This window comes from Chlorocebus sabaeus, chromosome 16 (genome assembly GCF_047675955.1).
Source record: "Chlorocebus sabaeus isolate Y175 chromosome 16, mChlSab1.0.hap1, whole genome shotgun sequence".
Lineage (NCBI taxonomy): Eukaryota > Metazoa > Chordata > Mammalia > Primates > Cercopithecidae > Chlorocebus > Chlorocebus sabaeus.
Window position 1 is genome coordinate 27,504,017 of NC_132919.1, and position 24,812 is coordinate 27,528,828.

The following is a 24,812-nucleotide window of genomic DNA, read 5'->3' on the forward strand; positions in this document are numbered from 1 at the left end:
CAGAGAGAATATGGTAATGACCTAATTCCCACAATCTGGTATGGTCCCCCTTCCCTGCAAGTCACTGCCTAAATGAACCACTATTAAAATGGAAATATACACTATGTACTAAGTGTGTACATGCATGCATGGAGTATGCATTTCTGTTAGAGAAGGGAGGAAGACATAGCAAACTACAGGAATACTGAAACCCACTGTTCTCAAAAGCAAAAGGATATAAACATCATTCGTTAAACCTCATTATTTGCTCTAAAGATTTAGATTACAGTTATGCCATACAGCAAAATTTTCTTTAAGACACAAACATATCACATTCTAAGAAAGTTATTAACATGAGGCCCAGCACAGTGGCTCACACCTGTAACCCCAGCACTTTGGGAGACCCAGGTGGGTGGATCACCTGAGGTCAGGAGTTTGAGACCAGCCTGGCCACCATGGTGAAACCAGTCTCTCCTAAAAATACAAAAATAAGCTGCGCAGAGTGGCACATGGCTGTAATCCCAGCTACTCGGGAGGCTGAGGCAGGAAAATCACTTGAACCCAGGAGGCAGAGGTTGCGGTGAGCCAAGATCCCACCACTGCACTCCAGCCTGGGCAAGAGAGACTCCGTCTCAAAAACAAACAAGAAGCTGGGCGCAGTGGCTCACACCTGTAATCCCAGCACTTTGGGAGGCCAAGGCAGGTGGATCACAAGGTCAAGAGATCGAGACCATCCTGCCAACACGGTGAAACCCCATCTCTACTAAAAATACAAAAACTAGCCAGGCGTGGTGGCACGTCCCTGTAATCTCAGCGACTCAGGAGGCTGAGGCAGGAGAATCGCTTGAACCTGGGAGGTGGAGGTTGCAGTGAGCCGGGATTACACCACTGCACTCCAGCCTGGCAACAGAGTGAGACTCCCTCTCAAAGAAAAAACAAACAAAAAGCAAAGGAGAAACAAAAAAGCAAAGGAAGGAGAACATATGTTCAATAAAATTTTTTTTTAAGCACTCGGTCAAGAGAAAATATAACATCAACACCTTTAAGCAAGTTCTCCTCACTTCTTTGAACCAGGTAGGTCAATTATGTTTGTATTTTTAAAAACCATTTTAAGTTGGAAAAGTGAACATTTCTTCTAAATTTTAATCATACTAGTTCCAAAGACCCTGAATCAGTTTGATATTAGTTGCTTATCCACATTGTCATTCTCTTAAAATACTCTTAATATGAACAACTAATTCTCTTAAAATTCTCTTAATATATACTAAATTGGCCAATAAAAATCTTTGCATAGGAAACAAATGAGTTACCTTTAGTGTGATATACAATAGCAGCCCTCAGGTCAAATGAACCCCAGCTATCATTCCTTTCTAGGCCTCTCTGGTATCTCTGTTCTTTGGCAGAGCCTAACAAAGTGTTCGTAGGAGAGGCCAGAGGATTTTGATTTTCTATCTCGTAGTCCTTTGAGAGAAACACTAAAGCACCTTGACTACTGGTGTCTGCTTTCTGCAGGTCACCTATATGACTGGGTTCCAAGGATAAGGCTCCACTCTCACTAGTAGTCCCAGATTTTAGAATGCTACCCAGAACTTGAGGACTAGTCCGTTTCTCCAGCTCATAAGCCTTAGGAAACACAGGATGCTCAGTTCCTGAGGGAATTATTTCAGCACCCTGTGAAACCAAAGTGGCAGGATATTCTCCTTGAAATGTCACCTCCATCACTTTATGCTCTGATGACTTCCCAATAACAGTCTCAGGGCCAGCACTGGGCTCATTTATAAATGATAAACCCCACTGATTCTGGAAGATATCCCCCAGGTTTTGCTGATCTGTCTGAGAGGGCAGATCCACTTGTGCTGTGCTCAACAGCATAGTTTGCATATTTGAAGGATAGATAAAAAGGCTAGTCTTAATTTGTTCAACAGCTGCTGAAGTTAGACTCATGTCCTGGAGAACTGAATCTGTCCCAGAAGAGACGGGTGTTAGAGTGTTAGCAGCAGTAGTTAGCAGTGGCTGACCCCCTGGAGGATAAACATTTGCATCAGTTCCTGCTAAAACAGGCCCATTAGAAAAGTTGGCAGAAGTAACAGATTTCAGCGCTGACATAGGGACCTGGGACAAGCGACTTGATGATTGGGTCTGAGTTTCCCCAGTAGATGATGATGATGATGAAGATGAAGTTGGTGACACAGAAGAGTTCTGTATAGTTTTGTTGAGGTTTTCCTTAACTTTGCTTGCATAACTTATTTTAGGAACTATTTTAGCACTGCTATTGTCCACTGGAAAAACTGGGGGTGGTTTAAATAGGGTCCATGAGTCCTCTTTGGAGGCAACAGCTGAAGCATGCTTTCCTTTGGGCCGATCATCAAACTTTTTGCTGCTCACACCAGGTTTACTATCTGAGCTTTTCCGAAGCATATCACCCACAGCAGGTTTTCCTCGACTTGTTCCTCCAGGCCCAGTTTCATACTTCCAAATGGGCTTCGAACCATCTACTCGATTTCCCTTTTGTTCACTATAGTCAGGCTTGAAAGTTTCAAGTCCCTGTTTTAAGGTTGGGACAGTGGTCTCTTGTTGCATTATTTTGTCCTGTACTATATTAAGGTTTTCACAACCCTTAGCACTATTGCGCCTAGCTTTCCTTTTTTTAGGAGTTGTATATCCACTCTCAGATCCACTACCATCATTATCTGCTCCTTTACCCATATAACCATTAGTAATATAGCCAGAATTATTTGTTACCACACCATTTGGAATTGGTATAGTATCAGACTTATCTACAGACTGGTTCTCTCCAGATTTATTTTCATAAGACTTCCCATTCTTTTTGTCCATACTGTTTTTCTGAATGAAATTCTTGGTTTTAATTCCTGCTTTCCCAAAGGTGTTGGCCTTTACAGTCTGCTTCAGGCTAGTGTCTACAACTTGCTGGTTGCCATTGAGGACCCTGGAAATAGGGTTGGTGGCTTCATCAGAACTCAGGTTCTTTAAAGAGATTTCTCTTTCTCCAGCATTACCGTTTAGTTCACCATAGCCTAGGGGAGGGGAAAAAACGGTTTATTAAAAAAAAAAAATCACAACATGTAAATTACACATATCTAACATTTAAGAAATGTTTATTTACTGTATGCTAGACACTATGCTATGAACTGTAGCTTTATATTATTTCACATCTCTATGAGAAGACACTTGTCAGCCCCATTTCACAGACTAGGAAATGCAATCTACTGCTAAGCAAAGCAAGAGGTAGAACTGAGCCAAAATTCAAAGGAAAGTCTGAGGCCAGAAAAAAAAAGACCTCTTAAGCAGTATGCCAAATACCTCTCATCTAACAGAATCAATCTACCCATCACTCTCACAAGGCTGTTATAAAATTTTCTTTTTTTTGAGACGGAGTCTCGGTCTGTCGCCCAGGCTGGAGTGCAGTGGCGTGATCTCAGTTCACTGCAACCTCCGCCTTCTGGGTTCATGTCATTCTCCTGCCTCAGCCTCCAGAGTAGCTGGGACTACAGGCGCCCGCCACCACGCCGGGCTAATGTTTTTTGGATTTTTAGTAGAGATGGGGTTTCACCGTGTTAGCCAGGATGGTCTTGATCTCCTGACCTCGTAATTCGCCAGCCTCAGCCTCCCAAAGTGCTAGGATTACAGGCATGAGTCATGCACCCGGCCTAAAATTTTCTTGACAATTCAGAGCAGAGATACCCTCTGGGCAAAAATCAAGTTTTATTGAAACAGTAATTATTACAAGGAAATTAAAGACTTCATTTCTACAAAACCATAAATAGCTAGTAGTCACTATCAGCAGTTTCCAATGCATCTATCAGACAACTATCTAAAACGTATGAACTTTTTCTAAAGTATTCTTAAATTTCATTTTGACATTTCCCAGATATTGGATCACACTGTTAACACGTGAAATTAAAATATCTATGCACCAATGTTTCTAACCTTTATAAAACATATTTTCTTCATTTTACATTTAGATAAACAGACTTTGAGAGATGAAGTAAATTGTCAATCCTGACAATTGACAGAATTCCAGTTCTGTCACTGGAAATCTGACCTCCAGTCTATCTGCAATCCATGGTTTCCTACCACTATGCAATACTGCCTTGACTCAAAAGATGCGATGAGAAAATATTTAACATAACTACAATAAAAAGGATCTAATTTTTTAGTGTTATGGTATTCAGGTTTAATTAAAAACCGTCAACTGCCAGTGGCTCATGTCTGTAATCCTAGCACTTTGGGAGGCCAAGGCAGGCAGACTGCTTGAGTTCAGGAGTTCAAGACCAGCCTGGGCAACATGGAGAAACCCTATCTCTACTAAAAACACAAAAATTAGCTGGGCGTGGGGCATGTGCCTATACTCCCAGCTGGGGCTGCTAAGGGAGGAGGATAGCTTGAACCTCGGAGGTCGAGGCTGCAGTGAGCATGTACTGAGATGGCACCACTGCCTTCTAGCCTGGGTGACAAAGTGAGACCCTCTCTCAAGAAAAAAAAACCTTCAACCACCATAAAAAGTCAATTCTATTACAGCTAATGCAAATAGTTTTTCACTGTAACAAAATGGTGCTATTAGTTATCTACCTTTTTATGAAATGTTCACAAAAGCATCCTGAGGTCAACTCATTAGAAACAGATATACAGGCTAGGTGCAGTGGCTAATGCCTATAATCCCAGCACTTTGGGAGGCCAAAGTGGGTGCATCATTTGAGGTCAGGAGTTCGAGACCAGCCTGACCAACATGGTGAAACCCTGTCTCTACTAAAAATACAAAATTAGCCAGGCATGGTGGTGTACGCCTGTAATCCCAGCTACTTGGGAGGCTGAGGCAGGAGAATAGCTTGAATTCGGGAGGCGGAGGTTGCAGTGAGCCCAGATTGGGCCATTGCACTCCAGCCTGGGCAACAAGAGCAAAACTCTGTTTCAAAAACAAAAAACAAAAAACAAAAAAACACAATAGGACACTCTACATATTTAAGGCAGCAGAAATGAGGACTCTAATAGGAATACTATTTTTATAAGTCTGAGAATCATTGTTCCAAAATAACTTAATGTATAAGTCTATTAGATTCACAACAAGACTTACTCATTCTACATTAGAAAAAAAGGTACAATGGCCGGGTGCAGTGGCTCAGCCTCCTTTGGGAGCCTGAGGCGGGAGGATCATGAGGTCAGGAGATCGAGACCATCCTGGCTAACATGGTAAAACCCCGTCTCTACTAAAAATGCAAAAAAAATTAGCCAGGCGTGGTGGCAGGCGCCTGTAGTCCCAGCTACTCGGGAGGTTGAGGCAGGAGAATGGCGTGAACCTGGGAGGCGGAGCTTGCAATGAGCCAAGATCGCGCCACTGCACTCCAGCCTGAGCGACAGAGTGAGACTCCGTCTCAAAAAAAGAAAAAAAAAAAAAAAGAAAAAAAGGTACAAATACTAAAACTGAACAAATAAAGGCATTTTCTTCTACTGTATTAAAGTAACCCAAGAAAATATACTCAAGGCATAATCATTCCTAAAACAGACTGGCACAAAACTTGTACCACGAGATAATACATCTTATAAGAGTTATTTTTTTCCTTTTTTCTTTTGAGACAGAGTCTCACTCTGTGGCCCAGGCTGGAGTGCAATGGTGTGATCCCGGCTCACTACAACCTCCACCTCCCAGGTTCAAGAGATTCTCCTGACTCAGCCTCCCAAGTAGATGGGATTACAGGCATGCACCACAATGCCCGGTTTCGCCACGTTGGCCTGGCTGGTTTCAAACCCTTGACCTCAAGTGATCCACCCACCTTGGCCTCCCAATGTGCTGGGATTACAGGTGAGAGCCACACCAACCTCTTAAGATTTCTTAGAACTCTTAAAGAGTTCTTAGATTCCACAGGGTTACATTTTTTAACATTTTTTGGCTGCTGGAAAAGCTATGATAGCCAATCAAATCAAATTTTTGGTGGCACAATTTTAACTATGAAACAGGAAAGAAGAGATTATTGCTTAGGATGTTTTCTAAAAGTTTATTTTTTCCTCAGAAAAACACCAGGAGCAGTGGCTCACATCAATAATCCCAGCACTTTGGGATCCCAGGCAGGTGAATCACTTGAGGTCAGGAATTTGAGAACAGTCTGGCCAATATGGTCAAGTCCCATCTCTACTAAAAATCAAAAAAAAAAAAAAAATTAGCTGGGCATGGTAGCATACTCCTGTAATCTCGGCTACTCAGGGGGCTGAGGCAGGAGAGTCGCTTGAATCAGGGAGGCAGAGGTTGCAGTGAGCTGAGATCATGCCACAGCACTCCGGCCTAGGCCACAGAGTGAGACTCCGCCTCGGAAAAAAAAAAAAAAAAAAAAAGAAAGGAAACAAAAGCAGAAAGTCCCCTAAATAAAGGCTGTCATCATTTTTAATAGATAGATATAACTTGGAAACAGTTAGAAATCAGCTGTTATGTTTTAAATAAGCTTTTGCATTGACATTCATTAATTTCATAGCATAACTTTTTGCTTTTAAGCTTCTTGTTCCTTTAATGTTGTCCTGTTGCAGGAATTCAAGCCACATTAAAAAAATTCAAAAATGTAACATACATTACCTAACTCTGGAGGGAATACAGGACTACCTATATCATTTAACATACCAACAGGTTAAACAAAGGTTTGTATCCTTGGGCCCATTAGTCACAACTTTTCAGATTTCAATTAAAGGTGAGCAACTTGAAATAGCAAAAAATCCAATCTCCAAACTGAGCTGAACCAAAACTAACTAGAATAATTCTTCCTAAGATTCTAGTTTGTAGTGACTCAGCTATTAGAATTCACCAAACAATGAAAAAACGGCTTAGAAGCCACTGTGCTCCCACCTGTAAGTTTTAATAACAAAAAAAAGAAAACCTCGTTTAACTACATAAAACTTTCCTCATGACAACCTTGTTGAGATGTATAAAGTATGCCAGAAATTTTTTTTATATCTTATTTAAGAAAAATGTAAACATTATAGAATAAATTTAAGAAATTAAAGGACTCCTAGCGCTTTTATTATTTAGGGCTGCTTATACATACTAATCCTACTTCCAAAAGACTCAGCAAAACTTGAGTCCTGATAAATCTAGCTTTTCAATTAGAAACAAATTACTCAACACATTTGGCCTTCTCTTGCGCCCTCTTCTGGATAAACAAAAAAAACTGTTCCTCTTTAGGTTTGTGAGTAAGGGGTTACAAAAGCCTACCTCAACATGTCACAGATAAATTAAAAAATATTGTAATGTTTCCTTAGTTATTAGCATAATGCATGTCAAAGCAACAGTACTGTGACCAAACCATACACTCGCCCCAAATTGTTTATACTCTGTCAAAACTCCTAATTCCAGTTTCCTCCTCTTTATCCACGTCTTCCGAGATAAGAAATATTTGGAGGAATACCACCTTGAATGGTTTAGGGGCTGCTTCTACATGTAGAGAGAAGTCTTGCAAGAGTATATTTACCTGACCGATGAAATACAATTTTTCAGTCTCAACAGTAATATTGCCTTATGCAGCCATAATACGGTAGTATTTTCTCATCTTTTGAACAAGATCTAATGCTAAAAAAATGTAGTTATGTAGTCCCTAACAGTTTTTAAACTGCTCCAAATCTTTAGGATTAAACACCTAACTCGTGTGTTACGTGTTCACTTCCGTTGCATACCATCGGGTCCCTAACGAAAAATGGAGAATCTGACATTCTAATTTCAGTCTTCAAGTTACAATCTGCAATTAAAAAAGCACTTAGTTTTTCTCCAGCTCTCAACAATTCCTTCTATCAAATTTGATACGCTGGGTTTAACACGCTTTATGCTTCCTTTCCCTTCGATTTATATAGAGCCCTTATTTTTCAAAATCTGCGAGGGTTATAAACTTTTAAACTTACTTCTCGTGAAATACTTTCTTACATGACTTTTACCCTCAATTTCTCGTTTGTTAATATTAGTTTGGGGATCAATACCGACTTTAAAATACGAAAAAACACCTTTCTTTTTAACATGGAAAGAAGCCTCATCCGAGGCAAGATGGTAGTAATCTAACCTCATGGATGAGCCACTTGGGTTCACCCTTAAGGACAAGAAAGGGGGTCAAAAAGCTCGCCCTCTTCCTCATCCTAACATTTTAAAAAATCCCTCACCTCAAAGACACTACCCAAGCTCAGAAGGTAAGTGCCGGGTGGGGAGGGGAATGGAACAAGGTTTTTGTTAATTTTTTTTTTTTTTTTTTGGTAGAAAATGAGCTGCTAGAAGGAAAAGGCCCAAGTGAAAGCCTCAGAGGCGGAGTCGTGAGCGAACCTGGCAGGAGACGAGGTTCCTGTGGCAGAGAAACTCGTGACCGGGGAGCTGGGTTCCCGCTGGGTACCCCACCCGGCCTCAGGCACCGCCTCTACCCAAAATGAATCCCCCCGCCGCCCCCCCAGGCCTCCTGCCCCTAGAAGCGCCGCGGCCGCCGCCGCCGCCCGCGGCCTCCTTCCCCCTCAGCTCCGCTTCGAGGCCGGCTCCCCGCCCCGACTGCCCGCGCCTCCCGCCGCACCCGGGAGCGGGAAACGCGGCCGCTGGCGCGCGGGGCCCTGCGCAGGCCGCTCCCCTCGTGGCCGCTTCCCTCCCCCACCCCAACCGCCCCCGCCCCTCACCCCAGGGACCCGCCCGGGGCCTCGCGCCGCCACCGGGTTACACAACCCCGGCCGGTGACGGGGGAGGGGCGGCCGCGGAGCGGGGGGCGGCGGCGCCCCCGCAGTGCAGGGGGCGAGGCGGCGGCCGGTGGTGATCCCAGGTCACTCAGCTCCGACGCGCCGTGTGGCCCTCGACACCCTTCCCCCCCGCTCCTCAGTGGGCCGGAGTCGGTGACAGGAATCGGCTTCCAACATGGCGGACAGGAAGCGGCCCCGCGAGGAGGAGAGAACATTCCAGCCGCGCCGGCTCTGGGGGGAGCGGGCCCGGGGCACCAGCCTCGGGAGGAGCCGCGGGGCAAGACTGCGGGGTCCGGCGCCCAAAAAGGGCGTTTAGTGGTGGAAACGACCCGTGAGATGAGGGGTCCCAACAGCCCCCCCCAACAAGATGGGGAGCCCCAAGGCCACAGGTGGGCTTGGGGTGGCGGGTGAGGGACACTTCCTCAACTCGGCCTACCTACCCACCCCTGGCCGCCTGCAAAAGGGTCTCGCGACACCATCCGAGGCGGGATTCGCTAGGCCTTCCTGAGTTACACCTCGAGGGATTTTTTTGGGGGTAGGTTTACCCCATTTCAGGGCCCCCATATTGAGGTAACTCCAGGGACGCAGAGAGGTGAACGGGAAAAGAATAATGAGGTTGGACTTGCAAGGCCGACCCAGTGGGTCTCCCTTCAGCCGGGGCGGGGGCCGGGAAGGTCACGCTGGCCTGGCTGGGCCTCTCCCATGCTGGAGGGAAGGAGGGCGCTGCAAACCCCATTGCTCAGCCCGAGCCCTAGAATGAAAGGGGCATCCCCAGAGCCGGAGGGCACACACACACACACATCCCGACCCCGTCCGCGCTTTTCGGATCCAGCCCCACCCCCATCTCCCCTGTCCTCCACCCCCAACCCCCTTCCCCCACCCGTCCTCCCTCCCAGACCTGTTTTCTTCTTCGGCGTTTCCTGGTGCTGCTGGAGGGTGTGTTTCTGCTCATGTTTCAGCGGCTTTGGCTGGGCCTTGGGGCTGCCCTCGGCTCCATGCTGCAGGTATTGGTGAGGCTGCTGGTGATGATGGTGGTGGTGGTGGTTGTGGCTGTGGTTGTAGAAATAATAATGGTGGTGGTGGTGCGGCTGCTGCTGCTGCTGCTGAGGGTGATGGTGCGGATGGTGGTGGCTGTGATGGTGCTGAGGCTGTGGCTGGCCGGGCTTCTCCTCCATTGAAAGCGGCTGGGACTCCCTGGCTGAGGCTGCGGGCTGCTGCACCGTCAGGATCTGAGACTGCTTCTCAGGGCTCACTCAGTATATCTGAGCGCGTCTCGCCAGCGCACTGGTTAACCGAGCGATTCTGCGAGATTGGCAGCCGCGCTCCAACAATCAGGAGCCACGCTGTACCGCAAGCCCCGCCCCCAGCTCAAATCCTCTTTCCTTCCCCTTCGCCGCTGCCGCCTGGCCAACGCCACTTACCCTGTGCAACCTCACAGGGCCGGGCCTTCAACGTCAGCACTATGGCTCTCTCTTCTGTCGCTTTCTCTCCTTCACCACGCAGTCTGCGAACAGCACTTTCTACACTCCTCGCCGGCAAGCAAGCTCATGTCGAGGGTAGCAGATTCCACTGGCGATTCCACTGGCGCTGGGAGCCATCTGTTGGTTCTGCACCTATTAGAATCTGGTGGTTTTTTTGTTTTTTTTGTTTTTTGTTTTTAATCCTTTTCCGGGTAACCAGAAAGGGAAGCTCAATTCCCTTAACCCTAAGACCACTAAAGGGGCAATACAAAAAGAGGAAATAAATACATTTTTAAGAATACAAGAGCTTCACAATCCAGTAGATCATTTTGTATTCTGGATTCATTTTGCTTTGTATTCATATGCTAATCTCTTCCTTTCCACGAAGGGATTATAGGGTTCCACAATGGGGTATCTGTGTAATTTTCTAAAAGGGCACAAAGGGTTTAAATCATTGTTTCTTTGTAGTTGGAGGCAAGGGAGAGCGGGAGGAATGAAAATCTACACTGAAGGTTGTGGTTTTTTTTTTTTTTTTTTTTTAATTAAACTGCAGGTGAGGTCAACTATGGCACCAAAATAGGTTTTAGAATATGAAGTTTCAAGAGCAAAGGAAGGGGAGAAAGAGCATTTAAAAGTTATTAAGTGGGATTTTTTTTGCACTTATGGAAAAAATGAAATTTAAAGAAATATTCTGTAGCGTGTTGTAGTGTAGATTTAACTTATCCTGCATTACCACATCACAGTACGATTTTCAAAAGCAAATGTTAGAGCCATGATAGTGCTTACTCAGGAAAAGAGGGTTGTGATGGGGAGGGACACAGGTTACAGATAATATTTCATTTTGGGAGCTAGGTGGTGATTATACATATATTTGGTGGTGATTATTTGTTAAACAATATACAGGTAAAATGTACTTTTCCCAATGTATGTTATAGATTGGGGGATTTTTTTAATTGTAAAATGTTCATAATATAAAACTTACCATCTTAATATTAAGTGTACAGTTCAAGAGCATTAGGTACATTAATATTGTTGTAGAACCATGACCATCATCCATCTCCAGAACTTTTTCATCATTCCAAACTGAAACTTCATACCCAATAAAAATAACTGTCCTTTCCCTCCTCCTTCTATCCCTTGATAACCACTGTTCTGTTTTCTGTCTCTACTAACTTGACTATTCTAGGTACCTCATTTAAGTGGGATTGTACCGTATTTGTCTTTTTGTGACTAGCGTTTTTGCGTAATGTCTTGAGAGTAGCATATATCAGAATTTCCCTCTTTTTTAAGGCTAATATTCCATTATATGTATATACCACATTTTGTTTATTCACTCAGCAGCGGACATATGGACTGTTTCCTCAATGTATGTTAAATTTTTGAATTTTTTAAATGTGGCTTGAATTCCTACAACAGGACAACATTAAAGGAACAAGAAGCTTAAAAGCAAAAAGTTTATGCTATGAAATTAATGAATGTCAATGCAAAGGCTTATTTAAAACATAACAGCTGGTTTCCAACAACAAATGTCATTGAGTCCTGAAAACCATGACCAAATTTTGGCATGTTCTGTATAGTGAAGATTTGTATTGCCTTGCTAAAATTGTATTTTATTTTATTTCATTTTGAGACGGAGTTTTGCCCTTGTTGCCCAGGCTGGAGTGTAATGACGTGATCTCGGCTCATCGCAACCTCCGCCTCCCGAGTTCAAGTGATTCTCCTGCCTCAGCCTCCCGAGTACCTGGGATCACAGGCACGCGCCACCGTGCCAGGCTAATTTTGTATTTTTAGTAGAGATGGGGTTTCTCCATGTTGGGGCCAGGCTGGTCTCAAACCCCTGACGTCAGGTGATCTGCCCATCTCAGCCTCCCAAAGTGCTGGGATTACAGACATGAGCCACTGGGCCCAGCCAGCCTTGCTAAATTTTAAAGAAAAACCTCTTTGGGGGTACATTTACCCAATTTTGAGAATGAAAACTCTAATAATAATATCATGTCACAATAAATAAGTCTTTGCCATTGAATAATATTCTATCACATTCCCAATTATTAAAGAAAAAACAGGCCGGGCGCGGTGGCTCAAGCCTGTAATCCCAGCACTTTGGGAGGCCGAGGCGGGCGGATCACAAGGTCAGGAGATCGAGACCATCCTGGCTAACACCGTGAAACCCCGTCTCTACTAAAAAAATACGAAAAACCAGCCGGGCGAGGTGGCGGCGCCTGTAGTCCCGGCTACTCGGGAGGCTGAGGCAGGAGAATAGCGTGAACCCGGGGGGCGGAGCTTGCAGTGAGCCGAGATAGCGCCACTGCACTCCAGCCAGGGGCACAGAGCAAGACTCCGTCTCAAAAAAAAAAAAAAAAAAAAAAAAGAAAAAACAGGTCAGGTGTGGTGGCTCACACCTGTAATCCCAACGCTTTGGGAGACCAAGGCAGATCAGTTGACCCCAGCAGTTCAAGACCAGCCTGGGCAACATACAGAGACTCTCTACAAAAATTTTTAAAAATTAGCCTGGCATGGTGATGTGTGCCTATAGTTGGGAGGCTGAGATGGGAGGATCACTTGAGCCCTCAAGGTGGAGGCTGCAGTGAGCTGTGATTGTGCCACTGTACTCCAGCCTGGGCAACAGAGCGAGACCCTTTCTCAAAAAAAAAAAAAAAAAAAGGAAAAGAAAAGAAGAAAGAAAAGTATATATAAAATGTAGGATTATGTTGGAATTTTTTGTTGACTTAGACATTTAGTTGGAAGACTTGAATTTCTGAGTTCCGATTTCCCTGTCTAGGTTTTCTACATTATACTCGCAGGCAAACCAAAAGCACTCATTCTGTATCTCTGATTTATCACACTTTTGCCTGCCTTAGCTTTTCACTTACAGTTGTACTGACTGAGTTTAAGAAACTAAATCTTATTCTCAGATACTCTAGTTACTATGAATGTTGCCTTAGTAGTATGCAGTAGTATGGAGAAAGGTTTATGATATAATGTAAGAAAAAATGCAGAATATTACATTCTTGTATACATTAGAATCATAATCTTGAAGAACATGAATTTTAAAAATAAGGATGGAAATACAACAGTAAAACATAGACCTTTTTTCTTCTTGATTTTTCTGAAGTTGTTGTATACAAAATATGTTTGGGATTTGCCATGAATGTTAAATATTCCATTATAATAATGCCCTAGGCTGGATGTGGTGGCGCACTCCTGTAATCCCAGCACTTTGGGAGGCCGAGGTGGGCGGATCATGAGGTCAGGAGATCGAGACCATCCTGGCCAACATGGTGAAACCCCGTCTCTACCACAAATACAAAAATTAGCTGGGCACGGTAGCACATGCCTGTAATCCCAGCTACTCGGGGGGCTGAGGCAGGAGAATCGCTTGAACCAGGGAGTCATCAGAGGTTGCAGTGAGCCGAGATTGTGCCACTGCACTCCAGCCTGGAGCCAGAGCAAGACTCCATCTCAAAATAATAATAATAATAGTAATAATGCCCTAATACTAAACTTTTGCGAAAAGAAAATAACTGGTTCTACTTATTTCAAGCATGTTTTTATAAAATGGAATCTGCATTGACGAAAAAAACACAAGAAGGGAATATAGCATAAGTCTGATGAAATTATAGGGGCTTTTTTTAAAAAAAATTTTCTCTGTTTTCCAAATGTTCTTTAGTAGTTGTTACTTTTCATATACTTTCTTTTTCTTTTTTGAGATGGGTCTCACTGTGTTGTCCAAGCTGGAGTACAGTGATGCCATCACGGCTCGCTGCAGCCTTGAACTTCCTAGCTCAGGTGATCCTCTCACTTCAGCCTCCCAAGCTGGGACTACAGGCACATGCCACCATACCTGGATGATTTTGGGGTTTTTTTGTTTTGTTTTGTTTTTTGGTTTTTTATTTTGTTTTGGTTTTGAGACACAGTCGCGTTCTCTCGCTCAGCCTGGAGTCCAGTGTTGCAATCTCGGCTCATTGCAATCTCTGTCTCTGAGGTTCCAGTGATTTTCTGCCTCAGCCTCCCAAGTAGCTGGGATTATAGTCATGAGCCACTGCACCTGGCCTTGTGAAAATTTTAAAAGTAATCTATTTTTGTATTTTTTTCTTATTTTTCCCCAAAGATCTCACAAGTCAATTTTTTTTCTTCAATTTCTGTTGACCAGAATCCAGAAGTCATTAGAAATTTTTGCATTTTTCTTTTTTCTTTTTCTTGTTTTTGTTTTTTTTTTTGAGACGGAGTCTCACTCTATCGCCAGGCTGGAGTGCAGTGGCACGATCTCAGCTCACTACAACCTTTGCCTCCTGGGTTCAAGTGATTCTCCTGCCTCAGGCTTCCAAGTAGCTGGGACTACAGGTGCCTGCCACCACACCCAGCTAATTTTTGTATTTTTAGTAGAGACGAGATTTCACCATGTTGGCCAGGATAGTCTCCATCTCTTGACCTCGTGATCCGCCCACTCGGCCTCCCAAAGTGCTGGGATTACAGGCGTGAGCCAGCATGCCCAGCTACATTTTTTTTTCTTAATGAGAGTTCCCCAAAACCTAGATTCGCCTCTACTTATGGTCATTTTGGAATTCGACTTAGAAGTATTGTAATTGCAGTGAGTACTTTAAAGGATTATATTTCATAACAATATGGAAAAACATGGACACCAATAACTCAAGTACAAAAAGCAAAGCAAATTGTATATATATAGTATGACTGCATACAAAATACAAATTCAGGCCGGGTGCATTGGCTCAGGGCTATAATTCCAGGAATTTGGGAGACCGAGACGGGCAGATCACTTGAGGTCAGGTGCTCGAGACCAGCCTGGCCAACATGGTAAAACCCCGTCTCTACTAAAAATACAAAAATTAGCCAGGCACAGTGGCGGGTGCCTGTAATCCCAGCTACTCAGGAGGCTGAAGCAGCAGATTGCTTGAACCCAGAAGGCGGAGGTTGCAGTGAGCCGAGATCATGCAATTGCACTCCAGCCTGGGTAACAAAAGCGAAACTCCATATAATAATTATATATATATATATATATATAATTTCAGCCAGGCACAGTGGGTTGTACCTGTAATCCCAGCATTTTGGGAGGCCAAGGTGGGTGGATCACTTGAGCCCAGGAGTTGGTGGATCAGCCTGGGCAACATGGCAAAAACCCATCTCTAATAAATGCAAAAAATTAACTGGGTGTGGTGGTATGTGCCTGTGGTCCCAGCCACTTGAGAGACTATGGTGGGAAGATCACCTGAGCCTAGAAGGTCAAGGCTGCGGTGACCCACGATTGCACCACTACACTGCACTCCAGCCTGGGTGTCTCAAAATACATACATATACATTTTTTATTTTTTTTAAAGTAAAGAATATATATATATGTGTGTGTGTGTGTGTGTGTGTGTGTATATATATATAAAAATTTAAGGACCATGAGAGAATTTGAAAAATGAAAGCAATTTTTTTTTTTTTTTTTGAGAGGGAGTCTCACTCTGTCGCCCAGGCTGGAGTGAAATGGTGCAATCTTGGCTCAACAACCACCACCTCCTGGGATCAAGCAGTTCTCCTGCCTCAGCCTTTCGAGTAGCTGGTACTACAGGGACTACAGGCATGTGCCACCATGCCTGGCTGATTTCTTTGTATTTTTTAGTAGAGACACGGTTTCACCATGTTGGCCAGGTTGGTCTCGAACTCCTGACCTCAGGTGATCCACCCCTCTCAGCCTCCCAAAGTGCTGGTATTACAGGCGTAAGCCACCGTGCCCAGCTGCAATAAATTGTTTTATTCATTTGTTCACTCACAAATATATATTATGCAACTTTTATATACCAGGTATTAAATTTTTTTTTTTTCATTTATTTTTAGAGCTTTAGAAATTGGTTAAGTGGGCCGGGCGCGGTGGCTCAAGCCTGTAATCCCAGCACTTTGGGAGGCCGAGACGGGCGGATCACGAGGTCAGGAGATCGAGACCATCCTGGCTAACATGGTGAAACCCTGTCTCTACTAAAAAAAAATACAAAAAACTAGCTGGGCGAGGTGGCGGCGCCTGTAGTCCCAGCTACTCGGGAGGCTGAGGCAGGAGAATGGCGTCAACCCGGGAGGCGGAGCTTGCAGTGAGCTGAGATCCGGCCACTGCACTCCAGCCTGGGCGACAGAGCGAGACTCCGTCTCAAAAAAAAAAAAAGAAATTGGTTAAGTGTATTTGCAAGACTGTCTCGATAATCAAATGAAAATTTTCACAGGCCATTAATCTTATACTTTGTGTACTATGACAACCTAAAAGAGACAGAAATGTTTAACTCTCTGCGCTTCAGTGTTCTCACCTCTAAAATATGGAGGATGAGATAGGTGGTCTCTAAATTTGTTTCTACTGTAGCATTCCATGGTCATATTCTCTGCTCTTTCTTCCCAAACCATGCATTTCTTTCATTGTAATAAAACCATACAACCACAGGAAATTTTGCTGAAAAAAATCTAGTTTTCAACTATAACAATTGGCTGTAACTTTACAAATTATAATCAGAAACAGTATTATGTTGTTTTATATAAATGGAAATTGGCTCTCTGATGATAGTTCCAGTTTCAAAATGAGGCAAATCACTGGTAACATTCACTGTTTTATTTCAGCAGGAAAAGAATTTTGTTAATGTATATTTCTTTTAGATCTTAAAATTTTTGCCTAGAGACACTAACTTCAAAAACTTTCAAAGGAATGGTACAGAGGTGTGGATAAATTAGGTTGGTCTTTTAATAACTGGAATATGATGATTTTTCTGACTATGAAAGTTTTTTTAAATGACATTATAAAAAGTATAATGGGAAAAAGTTTGAGGGAGAAACTACAGAGAGGTGTGAGCATAAGTTTTATAGTCAAATAGAACTGAGATGGAATCCCTTTCATGAAACTCCTTATCTTTATCATCTTGTTTGGGCAGATTACTTAACCTCTCTAAACCTTAGTTTACTCATTTGAAAACTGAGGGTAATCTTATTGCCCAACACAGAAGGTTCAGTGAGGTTTAAATAAAATAATGGGAAAAAAGTTGTCTAGTATAGCACTTATAACATCGGTAAGTGGTACTTTTTTTTTTTTTTTTTTTTTTTTTTGAGACAGGCTCTGGTTCTGTTGCCCAGGCTGGAGTACAGTGGTGCAATCCGGCCTCACTGCAACCTCCACCTCCTGGGCTCATTCGATCCTCTGACCTCAGCCTCCCTAATAGCTGAAACTACAGGCGCACGCCACCATGCCCTGCTAATTTTTATATTTTATTTTATTTTATCTATTTATGTTTTTAGATGGAGTCTCACTCTGTTGCCCAGGCTGGAGTACAGTGGCGCGATCTTGGCTCACTGCAACCTCTGCCTCCTGAGTTCAAGCGATTCTCCCGCCTCAGCCTCCTGAGTGGCTGGGATTACAGATGCCTGCCACCACACCTGGCTAATTTTTTTTTTTTTTTTTTTGATGGATTCTAACTCTGTTGCCCAGGCTGGAGTGCAGTGGCATGGTCTCAGTTCACTATAACCTCCACCTCCCAGGTCCTGCCTCAGCCTCGCAAGTAACTGGGATTACAGGTGCCCGCCATCATGCCTGGCTAATTTTTTGTATTTTTAGTAGAGACAGGGTTTCACCATGTTGGCCACGCTGACCTCAAACTCCTGACCTCGTGATCTGCCCACCTCAACCTCCCAAAGTGCTGGGATTACAGGCGTGAGCCATTGTGCCCGGCTCACCTGGCTAATGTTTGTATTTTTTAGTAGAGACAGGGTTTCACTATGTTGGCCAGGCTGGTCTCAAACTCCTGACCTCAGGTAATCCATCTGCCTCCACCTCCCAAAGTGCTGGGATTATAGGCGTGAGCCACTGCGCCCAGCCTGAGTTTTGTATTTTTTTTTAAGAGACAGGGTTTTGCCATGTTGCCGAGGCTAATACTAAATATTAAATGTTTGTGATACTGAGTTATTAAATATTAGGTATATAAAGCTAACCTTTCAGATATTTCATTAAGGAAACTGAGTTTTAAAGAAATCAATTATCTATTTAACCAAGGATAGAGTGTTTTCCCAAATTTTGAAAGGACAGGCAGATGCTGTCAACTGAAATTCAAGAGCACATTCAGGCCGGGCACGGTGGCTCCTGCCTGTAATCCCTCCCTTTGGGAGGCCGAGACAGGCAGATCACGTGAGGTCATGAGTTCAAGATCAGCCTGGCCAACATGGTGAAATCCCATCTCTACTAAAAATACAAAAAATTAGCTGGGCATGGTGGTGGCGCCTATAATCCCTCCCACTTGAGAGGCTGAAGCAGGAGAATCACTTGAGCCCAAGAAGTGGAGGCTGCAGTGAGCTAAGAGCATGCCACTGCACTCCAGCCTGGGTGACAGTGAGACTCCATCTCAAAAAAAAAAAAAACAAACAAAAAAAACAAAAAAGTACATTCAATCTCAATAGCAGTCCTCTCTAAGTGTCAGATTCCAAAGTGACTTTTGGCCAGGCACAGTGGCTCACACCTGTAATCCCAGCACTTTGGGAGGCCAAGGTGGGTGGATCACCTGAGGTCAGGAGTTTGAGACCATCCTGGCCAACATGGTGAAACCCTGTCTCCACTAAAAATACAAAAAATTAGCCGGGCATGGTGGTGGGCCCCTGTAATTCCAGCTACCCGGGAGGCTGAAGCAGGAGAATCACTTGAACCCAGGAGGTGGGGGTTGTGGTGATCTGCGATCATACCATTGCACTCCAGCCTGGGCAGCAAGAGTGAAACCCCATCCCCCCCCCAAAAAAAAAGTGACTTTCGCTTTCTTCTTTCTGTTTATTTCTCTAAATGTTGAACATTAAATATGTACTTCTTTCCTGTAAAAAGAAAAAATCGTTGTTTTTAAAGAATGAATTCAGCATTCAACTGTCTTACAAACATTAATCTAAAATAAAGACCAGGGGGCTGGGCGTGGTAGCTCACACCTGTAATCCCAGCATTTGGTGAAGCTGAGGTGAGAGGATCACATGAGACGAAGAGTTCAAGACTAGCCTGGGCAACAGAGTGAGACTCTTCTCTACAAAAAACTTTTTTAAGATTAGCCAGATGTGGTGGCCTGTACCTGTAGTTCTAGCTACTTGGGAGACTGAGGTGGGAGGATCACTTGAGCCCGTGAGTTCAAGGCTGCAGCAAGCTATGATCGTGCCAGCCTGGTGCACTCCAGCCTGGGTGACGAGCAAAAACCTGCAAACAAAATAAAGACCAAGGGAATTAGTATGCCATTTTAAATCTCTAGAAGACATGATGAATTTATGTATGAATGAATTAATAAATATTTAGTTGTCAGTAGGTATATGCAGTATGTTATAATCAATAGTTGGATGCATCCACAAGTTTGTCTAAAGGTGATCCCTGAAAGTAAAACTAGTAAAACTCAACATAAACTGGATTAAATTAGCCACTAATAAGAATGTAGTCAGTATGATTTGATGTCTAAGAAGCTATAAAAAATTACAACCTATTGGCCGGGCATGGCGGCTCACACTTGTAATCCCACACTTTGGGAGACGGAGGTGGGTGGATTGCTTGAGCCTAACTCTTCAAGACCAGCATGGACAACATGGTGAAAACTTATCTCTTAAAAAAAAAAAAAAAAAAACGAAAATTAGCTGGGCATAGTGGTGTGTGCTTGTAGTCCCAGCTACTTCAGAGGCTGAGGTAGGAGGATCACTTGAGCCCAGGAGATGGAGGCTGCAGTGACCCATGATCACACCACTGTACTCTAGCCTGGGTGACAGAATGAGACCATGTCTCAAAAAAAAAACAAAAAAAAACAAACCCACAAAACTACAACCTATTGATTTTATTTTCTTCCTCTATTCTATTTTAATGCTTCAAATTAGTATTTCACATCGTATGATTGGTATTGTTAGTTATTGCTACTAACAATTTACCCCAAAACTTAGTGCCTTAAAACAACAAACATTGATTGTCTCACAGTTTCTGTAAGTCAGGAATCTGGGTGCTGATTAGCTGGGTGCCTCTAGCTCAGGGTCACTCATGAAATCAGTGGGAAGATCTACTTCCAAGCTTACCCATGGTTGTTGGAAGGACTTAGTTGAGGCGTCGGACTGAATAACTCAGTTCCTCACGACTTTTCACTGAAAGTTTCTCCATAGGGCAGCTCACAACATACCAATTGCCTTTCCTCAGAGCAAAGAACAAGAGAAGAAGCTACTGTCTTTTTGTAACCTAATCTCTGAAGTGGCATACAGTAATTAATACTTCTACATCCATTTGTTAGAAGTGAGTTATTTAGGCTGGGCACGGTGGCTCATGCCTGTAATCCCAGCACTTTGGGAGGCCAAGGCGGGTGGATTGCTTGAGGCCAGGAGTTCGAGACCAGCCTGACCAACATGGTGAAACCCTGTCTCTACTAAAATAGAAAAATCAGCTGGGCGTGGTGGCGCATGTCTGTAATCTCAGCTACTCGGGAGGCTAAGGCTGGGGAATTGTTGGAACCTGGGAGGCAGAGGTTTCAGTGAGCTGAGATCTCACCACTGTACTCCAACCTGGGCGACAGAGCAAGACTCCCTCTGGGGAAAAAAAAAAAAGTGAGTTACTCAATCCAACCTATATACAAGGGGAAGGGATCACACAAGCTGTAAACAGTAGGAGGCAGGGATCATTGAGGGTCATGTCACAGGGGTCATACCCTACTACAGGTATAAAAACATTCATCAAACTTTACTCTGCTTGCTCTGATGTCATCACTATATTCTGAATGCAATTTTATTTCATATATGAGTTGTCTACAAGGAGAGAAAGTATACTAACTAGCACACAGGTATTCCTCATCATTTATTACATTAATATTTTTACATGCTTGAATTTTGTCATTTGTTAGACTTGTGATTTGGGTTACTGTGATTTCATGTCCCTAATGCTAGTCAGTATCTGAACCTGAACTTATGACCAGACCCAGGAGTATAGTTCTGCCTTGAGATGGCCTACCTGAGCAGTTAGGAGGCTGCTCTGGGCAGCAGAAGTGACAATATAGAATGCATACTTGAAAAAAAATGCATACATGGGCCAGGCACATAACTTGGGCTACATTACTTGTGTATAAGCAAATTTTGGTGTAAGAAACATTTCTCCCAACACAACATCAAATTCTATAGTTCTATTAAAATACACACCTGTGTACCTTAAGAACTAGATGACTTAATTTCTCAGTGCAGTATCTACAAAAAGATAATGCACACACAGACACAGACACACACAAATAAGTGCATGTGTAACAGGTAAAATCTGAATAAGCTCTATGGATTATACCAGCCTCAACTGCCTGATTTTAATATTGTGTTATAGTTGTGTAAAATGTCAACATTTGGCTGGGCACGGTGGCTCACGCCTGTAATCCCATCACTTTGGGTGGCCATGGTGGGCCGATCACTTGAGGTCAGGAGTTCGAGACCAGCCTGGCCAACATGATGAGACCCCTCATCTCTATTAAAAATAAAATAAAATTAAAAAATAAAAAAAGCCGGGCATGGTGGCATGCACCTGTAAACCCAGTTACTCGGGAGGCGGAGGTAGGAGAATTACTTGAACCCGGGAGACAGAGGTTGCAGTGAGCCAAGGTAGTGCCACTGCACTCCAGCCTGGGCAATAGAGGGAGACCACGTCTCAAAAAAAAAAAAAAAAAAAAAAAAAAAAGTCAACATTTGCAGAGGCTGGAGGAAGGGTACATAGGAATTCCCTACATGTTTCTTTGCAACCTCCTGTGAACATGTAACTTTTTTTTTTCCCCAAGATGTAGTCTCGCTCTGTCACCCAGGCTGGAGTGCAGTGGCTGGATCTTGGCTCACTGTAACCTCCATCTCCCAGGTTCAAGCAATTCTGCTTCAGCCTCCTGAGTAGGGATTACAGGCACAAGCCACCACGCCTGGCTATTTTTTGTATTTTTAGTGCAGACAGGGTTTCACCATGTTGGCCAGCCTGGTCTTGATCTCCTGACCTCGTGATCCAATTGCCTCAGCCTCCCAAAATGAAAAGTTTTTTTTGACAAATAATCTGTTCCCAAAGTAAATTTAGCCCTCTTCTGTAATTTATTTATTTATCTTTCAATGTAATTATATTGTAAAGCCTTACTTGCTGCTGGATGCAGTGGCTCACGCCTGTAATCCCAGCACTTTGGGAGGCCAAGGCGGGTGGACCATGAGGTCAGGAGTTCGAGACCAGCCTGGCCAACATGGTGAAACCCCGTCTCTACTAAAAATACAAAAGTTACCCTGGCGTGGTGGCAGGCGCCTGTAATCCCATCTACTTGGGAGGCTGAGGCAGAGAATTGCTTGAACCTGGGAGGTGGAGTTTGCAGTTAGCCAAGAACGCTCCAGTGCACTCCAGCCTGGGTGACAGAGCAAGACTCCATCTCAAAAAAAAAAAAAAAAAAAAAAAAAAAAATTCTTACTTGCATAATTAATATTGACTTAAAACTAAAAAGTATTAATAAGAAAAGAGGCCAGGCACAGTGGCTCACGCCGGAAATCCCAACACTTTGGGAGGCTGAGGTGGGCAGATCACGAGGTCAGGAGAGCGTGACCATCCTGGCCAACATGGTGAAACCCCGTCTCTACTAAAAATACAAAAATTAACTGGGCGTGGTGGCACACACCTGTAGTCCCAGCTACTCAGGAGGTTGAGGCAGGAGAATCACTTGAACCGGGGAGGCAGAGGTTGCAGTGAGCCGAGATCACGACGCTGCACTCCAGCATGGCAACAGAGGGAGACTCTATCTCAATAAATAAATAAGAGGCCAGACACAGTGGCACATGCCTGTAATCACAACTCTTTTGGAGGCTGAGGCAGGAGGATTGCTTAAGCTCAGAAGTTCGAGACCCAGCCTAAATAACATAGTGAGACCCTGTCTCTGCAAAGAAAAATCTTTTTTAATTAGCCAGGCATGGTGTTGCATGCCTGTGGTCCCAACTACTCAGGAGGCTGAGGTGGGAGGATTGCTTAAGTCCAGGGATCACTTGTGCCTGGGAGATCAAGGCTGCAGTGAGCTATGATCGCACCACGGCACTACAGCCTGGGCAACAGAGCAAGACCCTGTCTCAAAAATTAATTAATTAATTAATATTTAAAAAATAAAATATCCGGCCGAGCGCGGTGGCTCACCCCTCTAATCCCAGCACTTCGGGAGGCCGAGGGGGTTAGATCACCAGGTCAAGAGATCCAGGCCGGGCGCAGTGGCTCATGCCTGTAATCCCAGCACTTTGGGAGGCTGAGGCGGGCAGATCATGAGGTCAGGAGATCAAGACCATCCTGGCTAACGTTGAAACTCTGTCTCTACTAAAAATACAAAAAAATTAGCTGGGCGTGGTGGCTGGTGCCTACAGTACCAGCTATTCAGGAGGCTGAGGCAGGAGAATGGCGTGAAACCGGGAGGCAGAGCTTGCAGTGAGCTGAGATCGCGCCACTGCGCTCCAGCCTGGGCGACAGTGTGAGACTCTGTCTCAAAAAAAAAAAAAAGAGATCGAGACCGTCCTGGCCAACATAGTGAAACCCTGTCTCTACTAAAAATACAAAAAATTAGCTGGGCGTGGTGGCATGCGCCTGTAGTCCCAGCTACTCGGGAGGCTGAGGCAGGAGAATCGCTTGAACCCGGGAGGCAGAGGTTGACGTGATCCGAGGTCGCGCCACTGCACTCCAGTGTGGCGAAAGAGTAAGACTCCGTCTCAAAAATAAAATTAGGCCGGGCGCGGTGGCTCACGCCTGTAATCCCAGCACTTTGGGAGGCCGAGGTGGGCGGATCATGAGGTCAGGAGATCGAGACCATCCTGGCTAACACAGTGAAACCCTGTCTCTACTAAAAATACAAAAAATTAGCTGGCGCGGTGGCGGGCACCTGTAGTCCCAGCTACTCGGGAGGCTGAGGCAGGAGAATGGCGTGAACCCGGGAGGCGGAGCTTGCCGTGAGCTGAGATCCGGCCACTGCACTCCAGCCTGGGTGACAGAGCGAGACTCCGTCTCAAAAAATAAATAAATAAAATAAAATAAAATAAAATAAAATATCCCACTCCTTAAAAAGTTTATTTTAAGACAAAGTAAAGAGATATGAATACTTATGGAGCATTTTGTCAAGCATGAAAGTTATGTCTAAAAGGTAAAATGAAACTGTTTAGATCAAAGTCACTGTTATGTATCAAAAGGAAAATCATGGTTAACTTAGCAGTACAGCATGGAAATTTCCACAGCCGTTTGGTAAAAGCAGATTTACCATTTGTCAGTTATTTAGTAAATGTTCCTCCCTCTATATATCCATCTATCCTTCAATCCATCCATTCATCCAACCATGTCCTCTATCTTGAATTTGCAGACCATTGTCACTTCTTCTGTCCATCAAATCTCCCTCTGACTCACTCTTACAGACACTTGTCATTGAATTTAAGGACCACCCAGATAATCCAGGACAAGCTCCTATTCTAAAAGTCCCTCATCACATCTTTTCACATAAGGTGGTATTAACTCTTTTGCCATATGACGTGATATCCATAGGTTTGCGGGATGAGGACATGGACATATCTTTCTAGGTACCAACATTCAGCCCACTATAAAGTTATTATCTATAGAGAATTTTAGAATAATAGCAAAACTGACTAAAAGTCCTCCTATTTTATTATCACCATGTGCAGCCAATTTTATTTATATTATATTTATTTATTTAT

At 43.9% G+C, this 24,812-nt stretch overlaps 1 protein-coding gene across 1 annotated transcript in view; it reads right to left on the reverse strand.

The window, feature by feature from the left end:
- Positions 1–9,944, reverse strand: part of NUFIP2 (nuclear FMR1 interacting protein 2) — a 37,496-nt gene extending 27,552 nt beyond the window's left edge. Inside the window, exons 1-2 of the mRNA XM_008010880.3 lie at positions 9,575–9,944; positions 1,290–3,014 (exon numbers count right to left, since the gene is read on the reverse strand). Coding sequence (XP_008009071.2) covers positions 1,290–3,014; positions 9,575–9,851 — 2,002 coding nt within the window. The 5' untranslated portion in view covers positions 9,852–9,944. The remainder of the gene's footprint in view (positions 1–1,289; positions 3,015–9,574) is intronic.
- Positions 9,945–24,812: the final 14,868 nt, after the last annotated feature.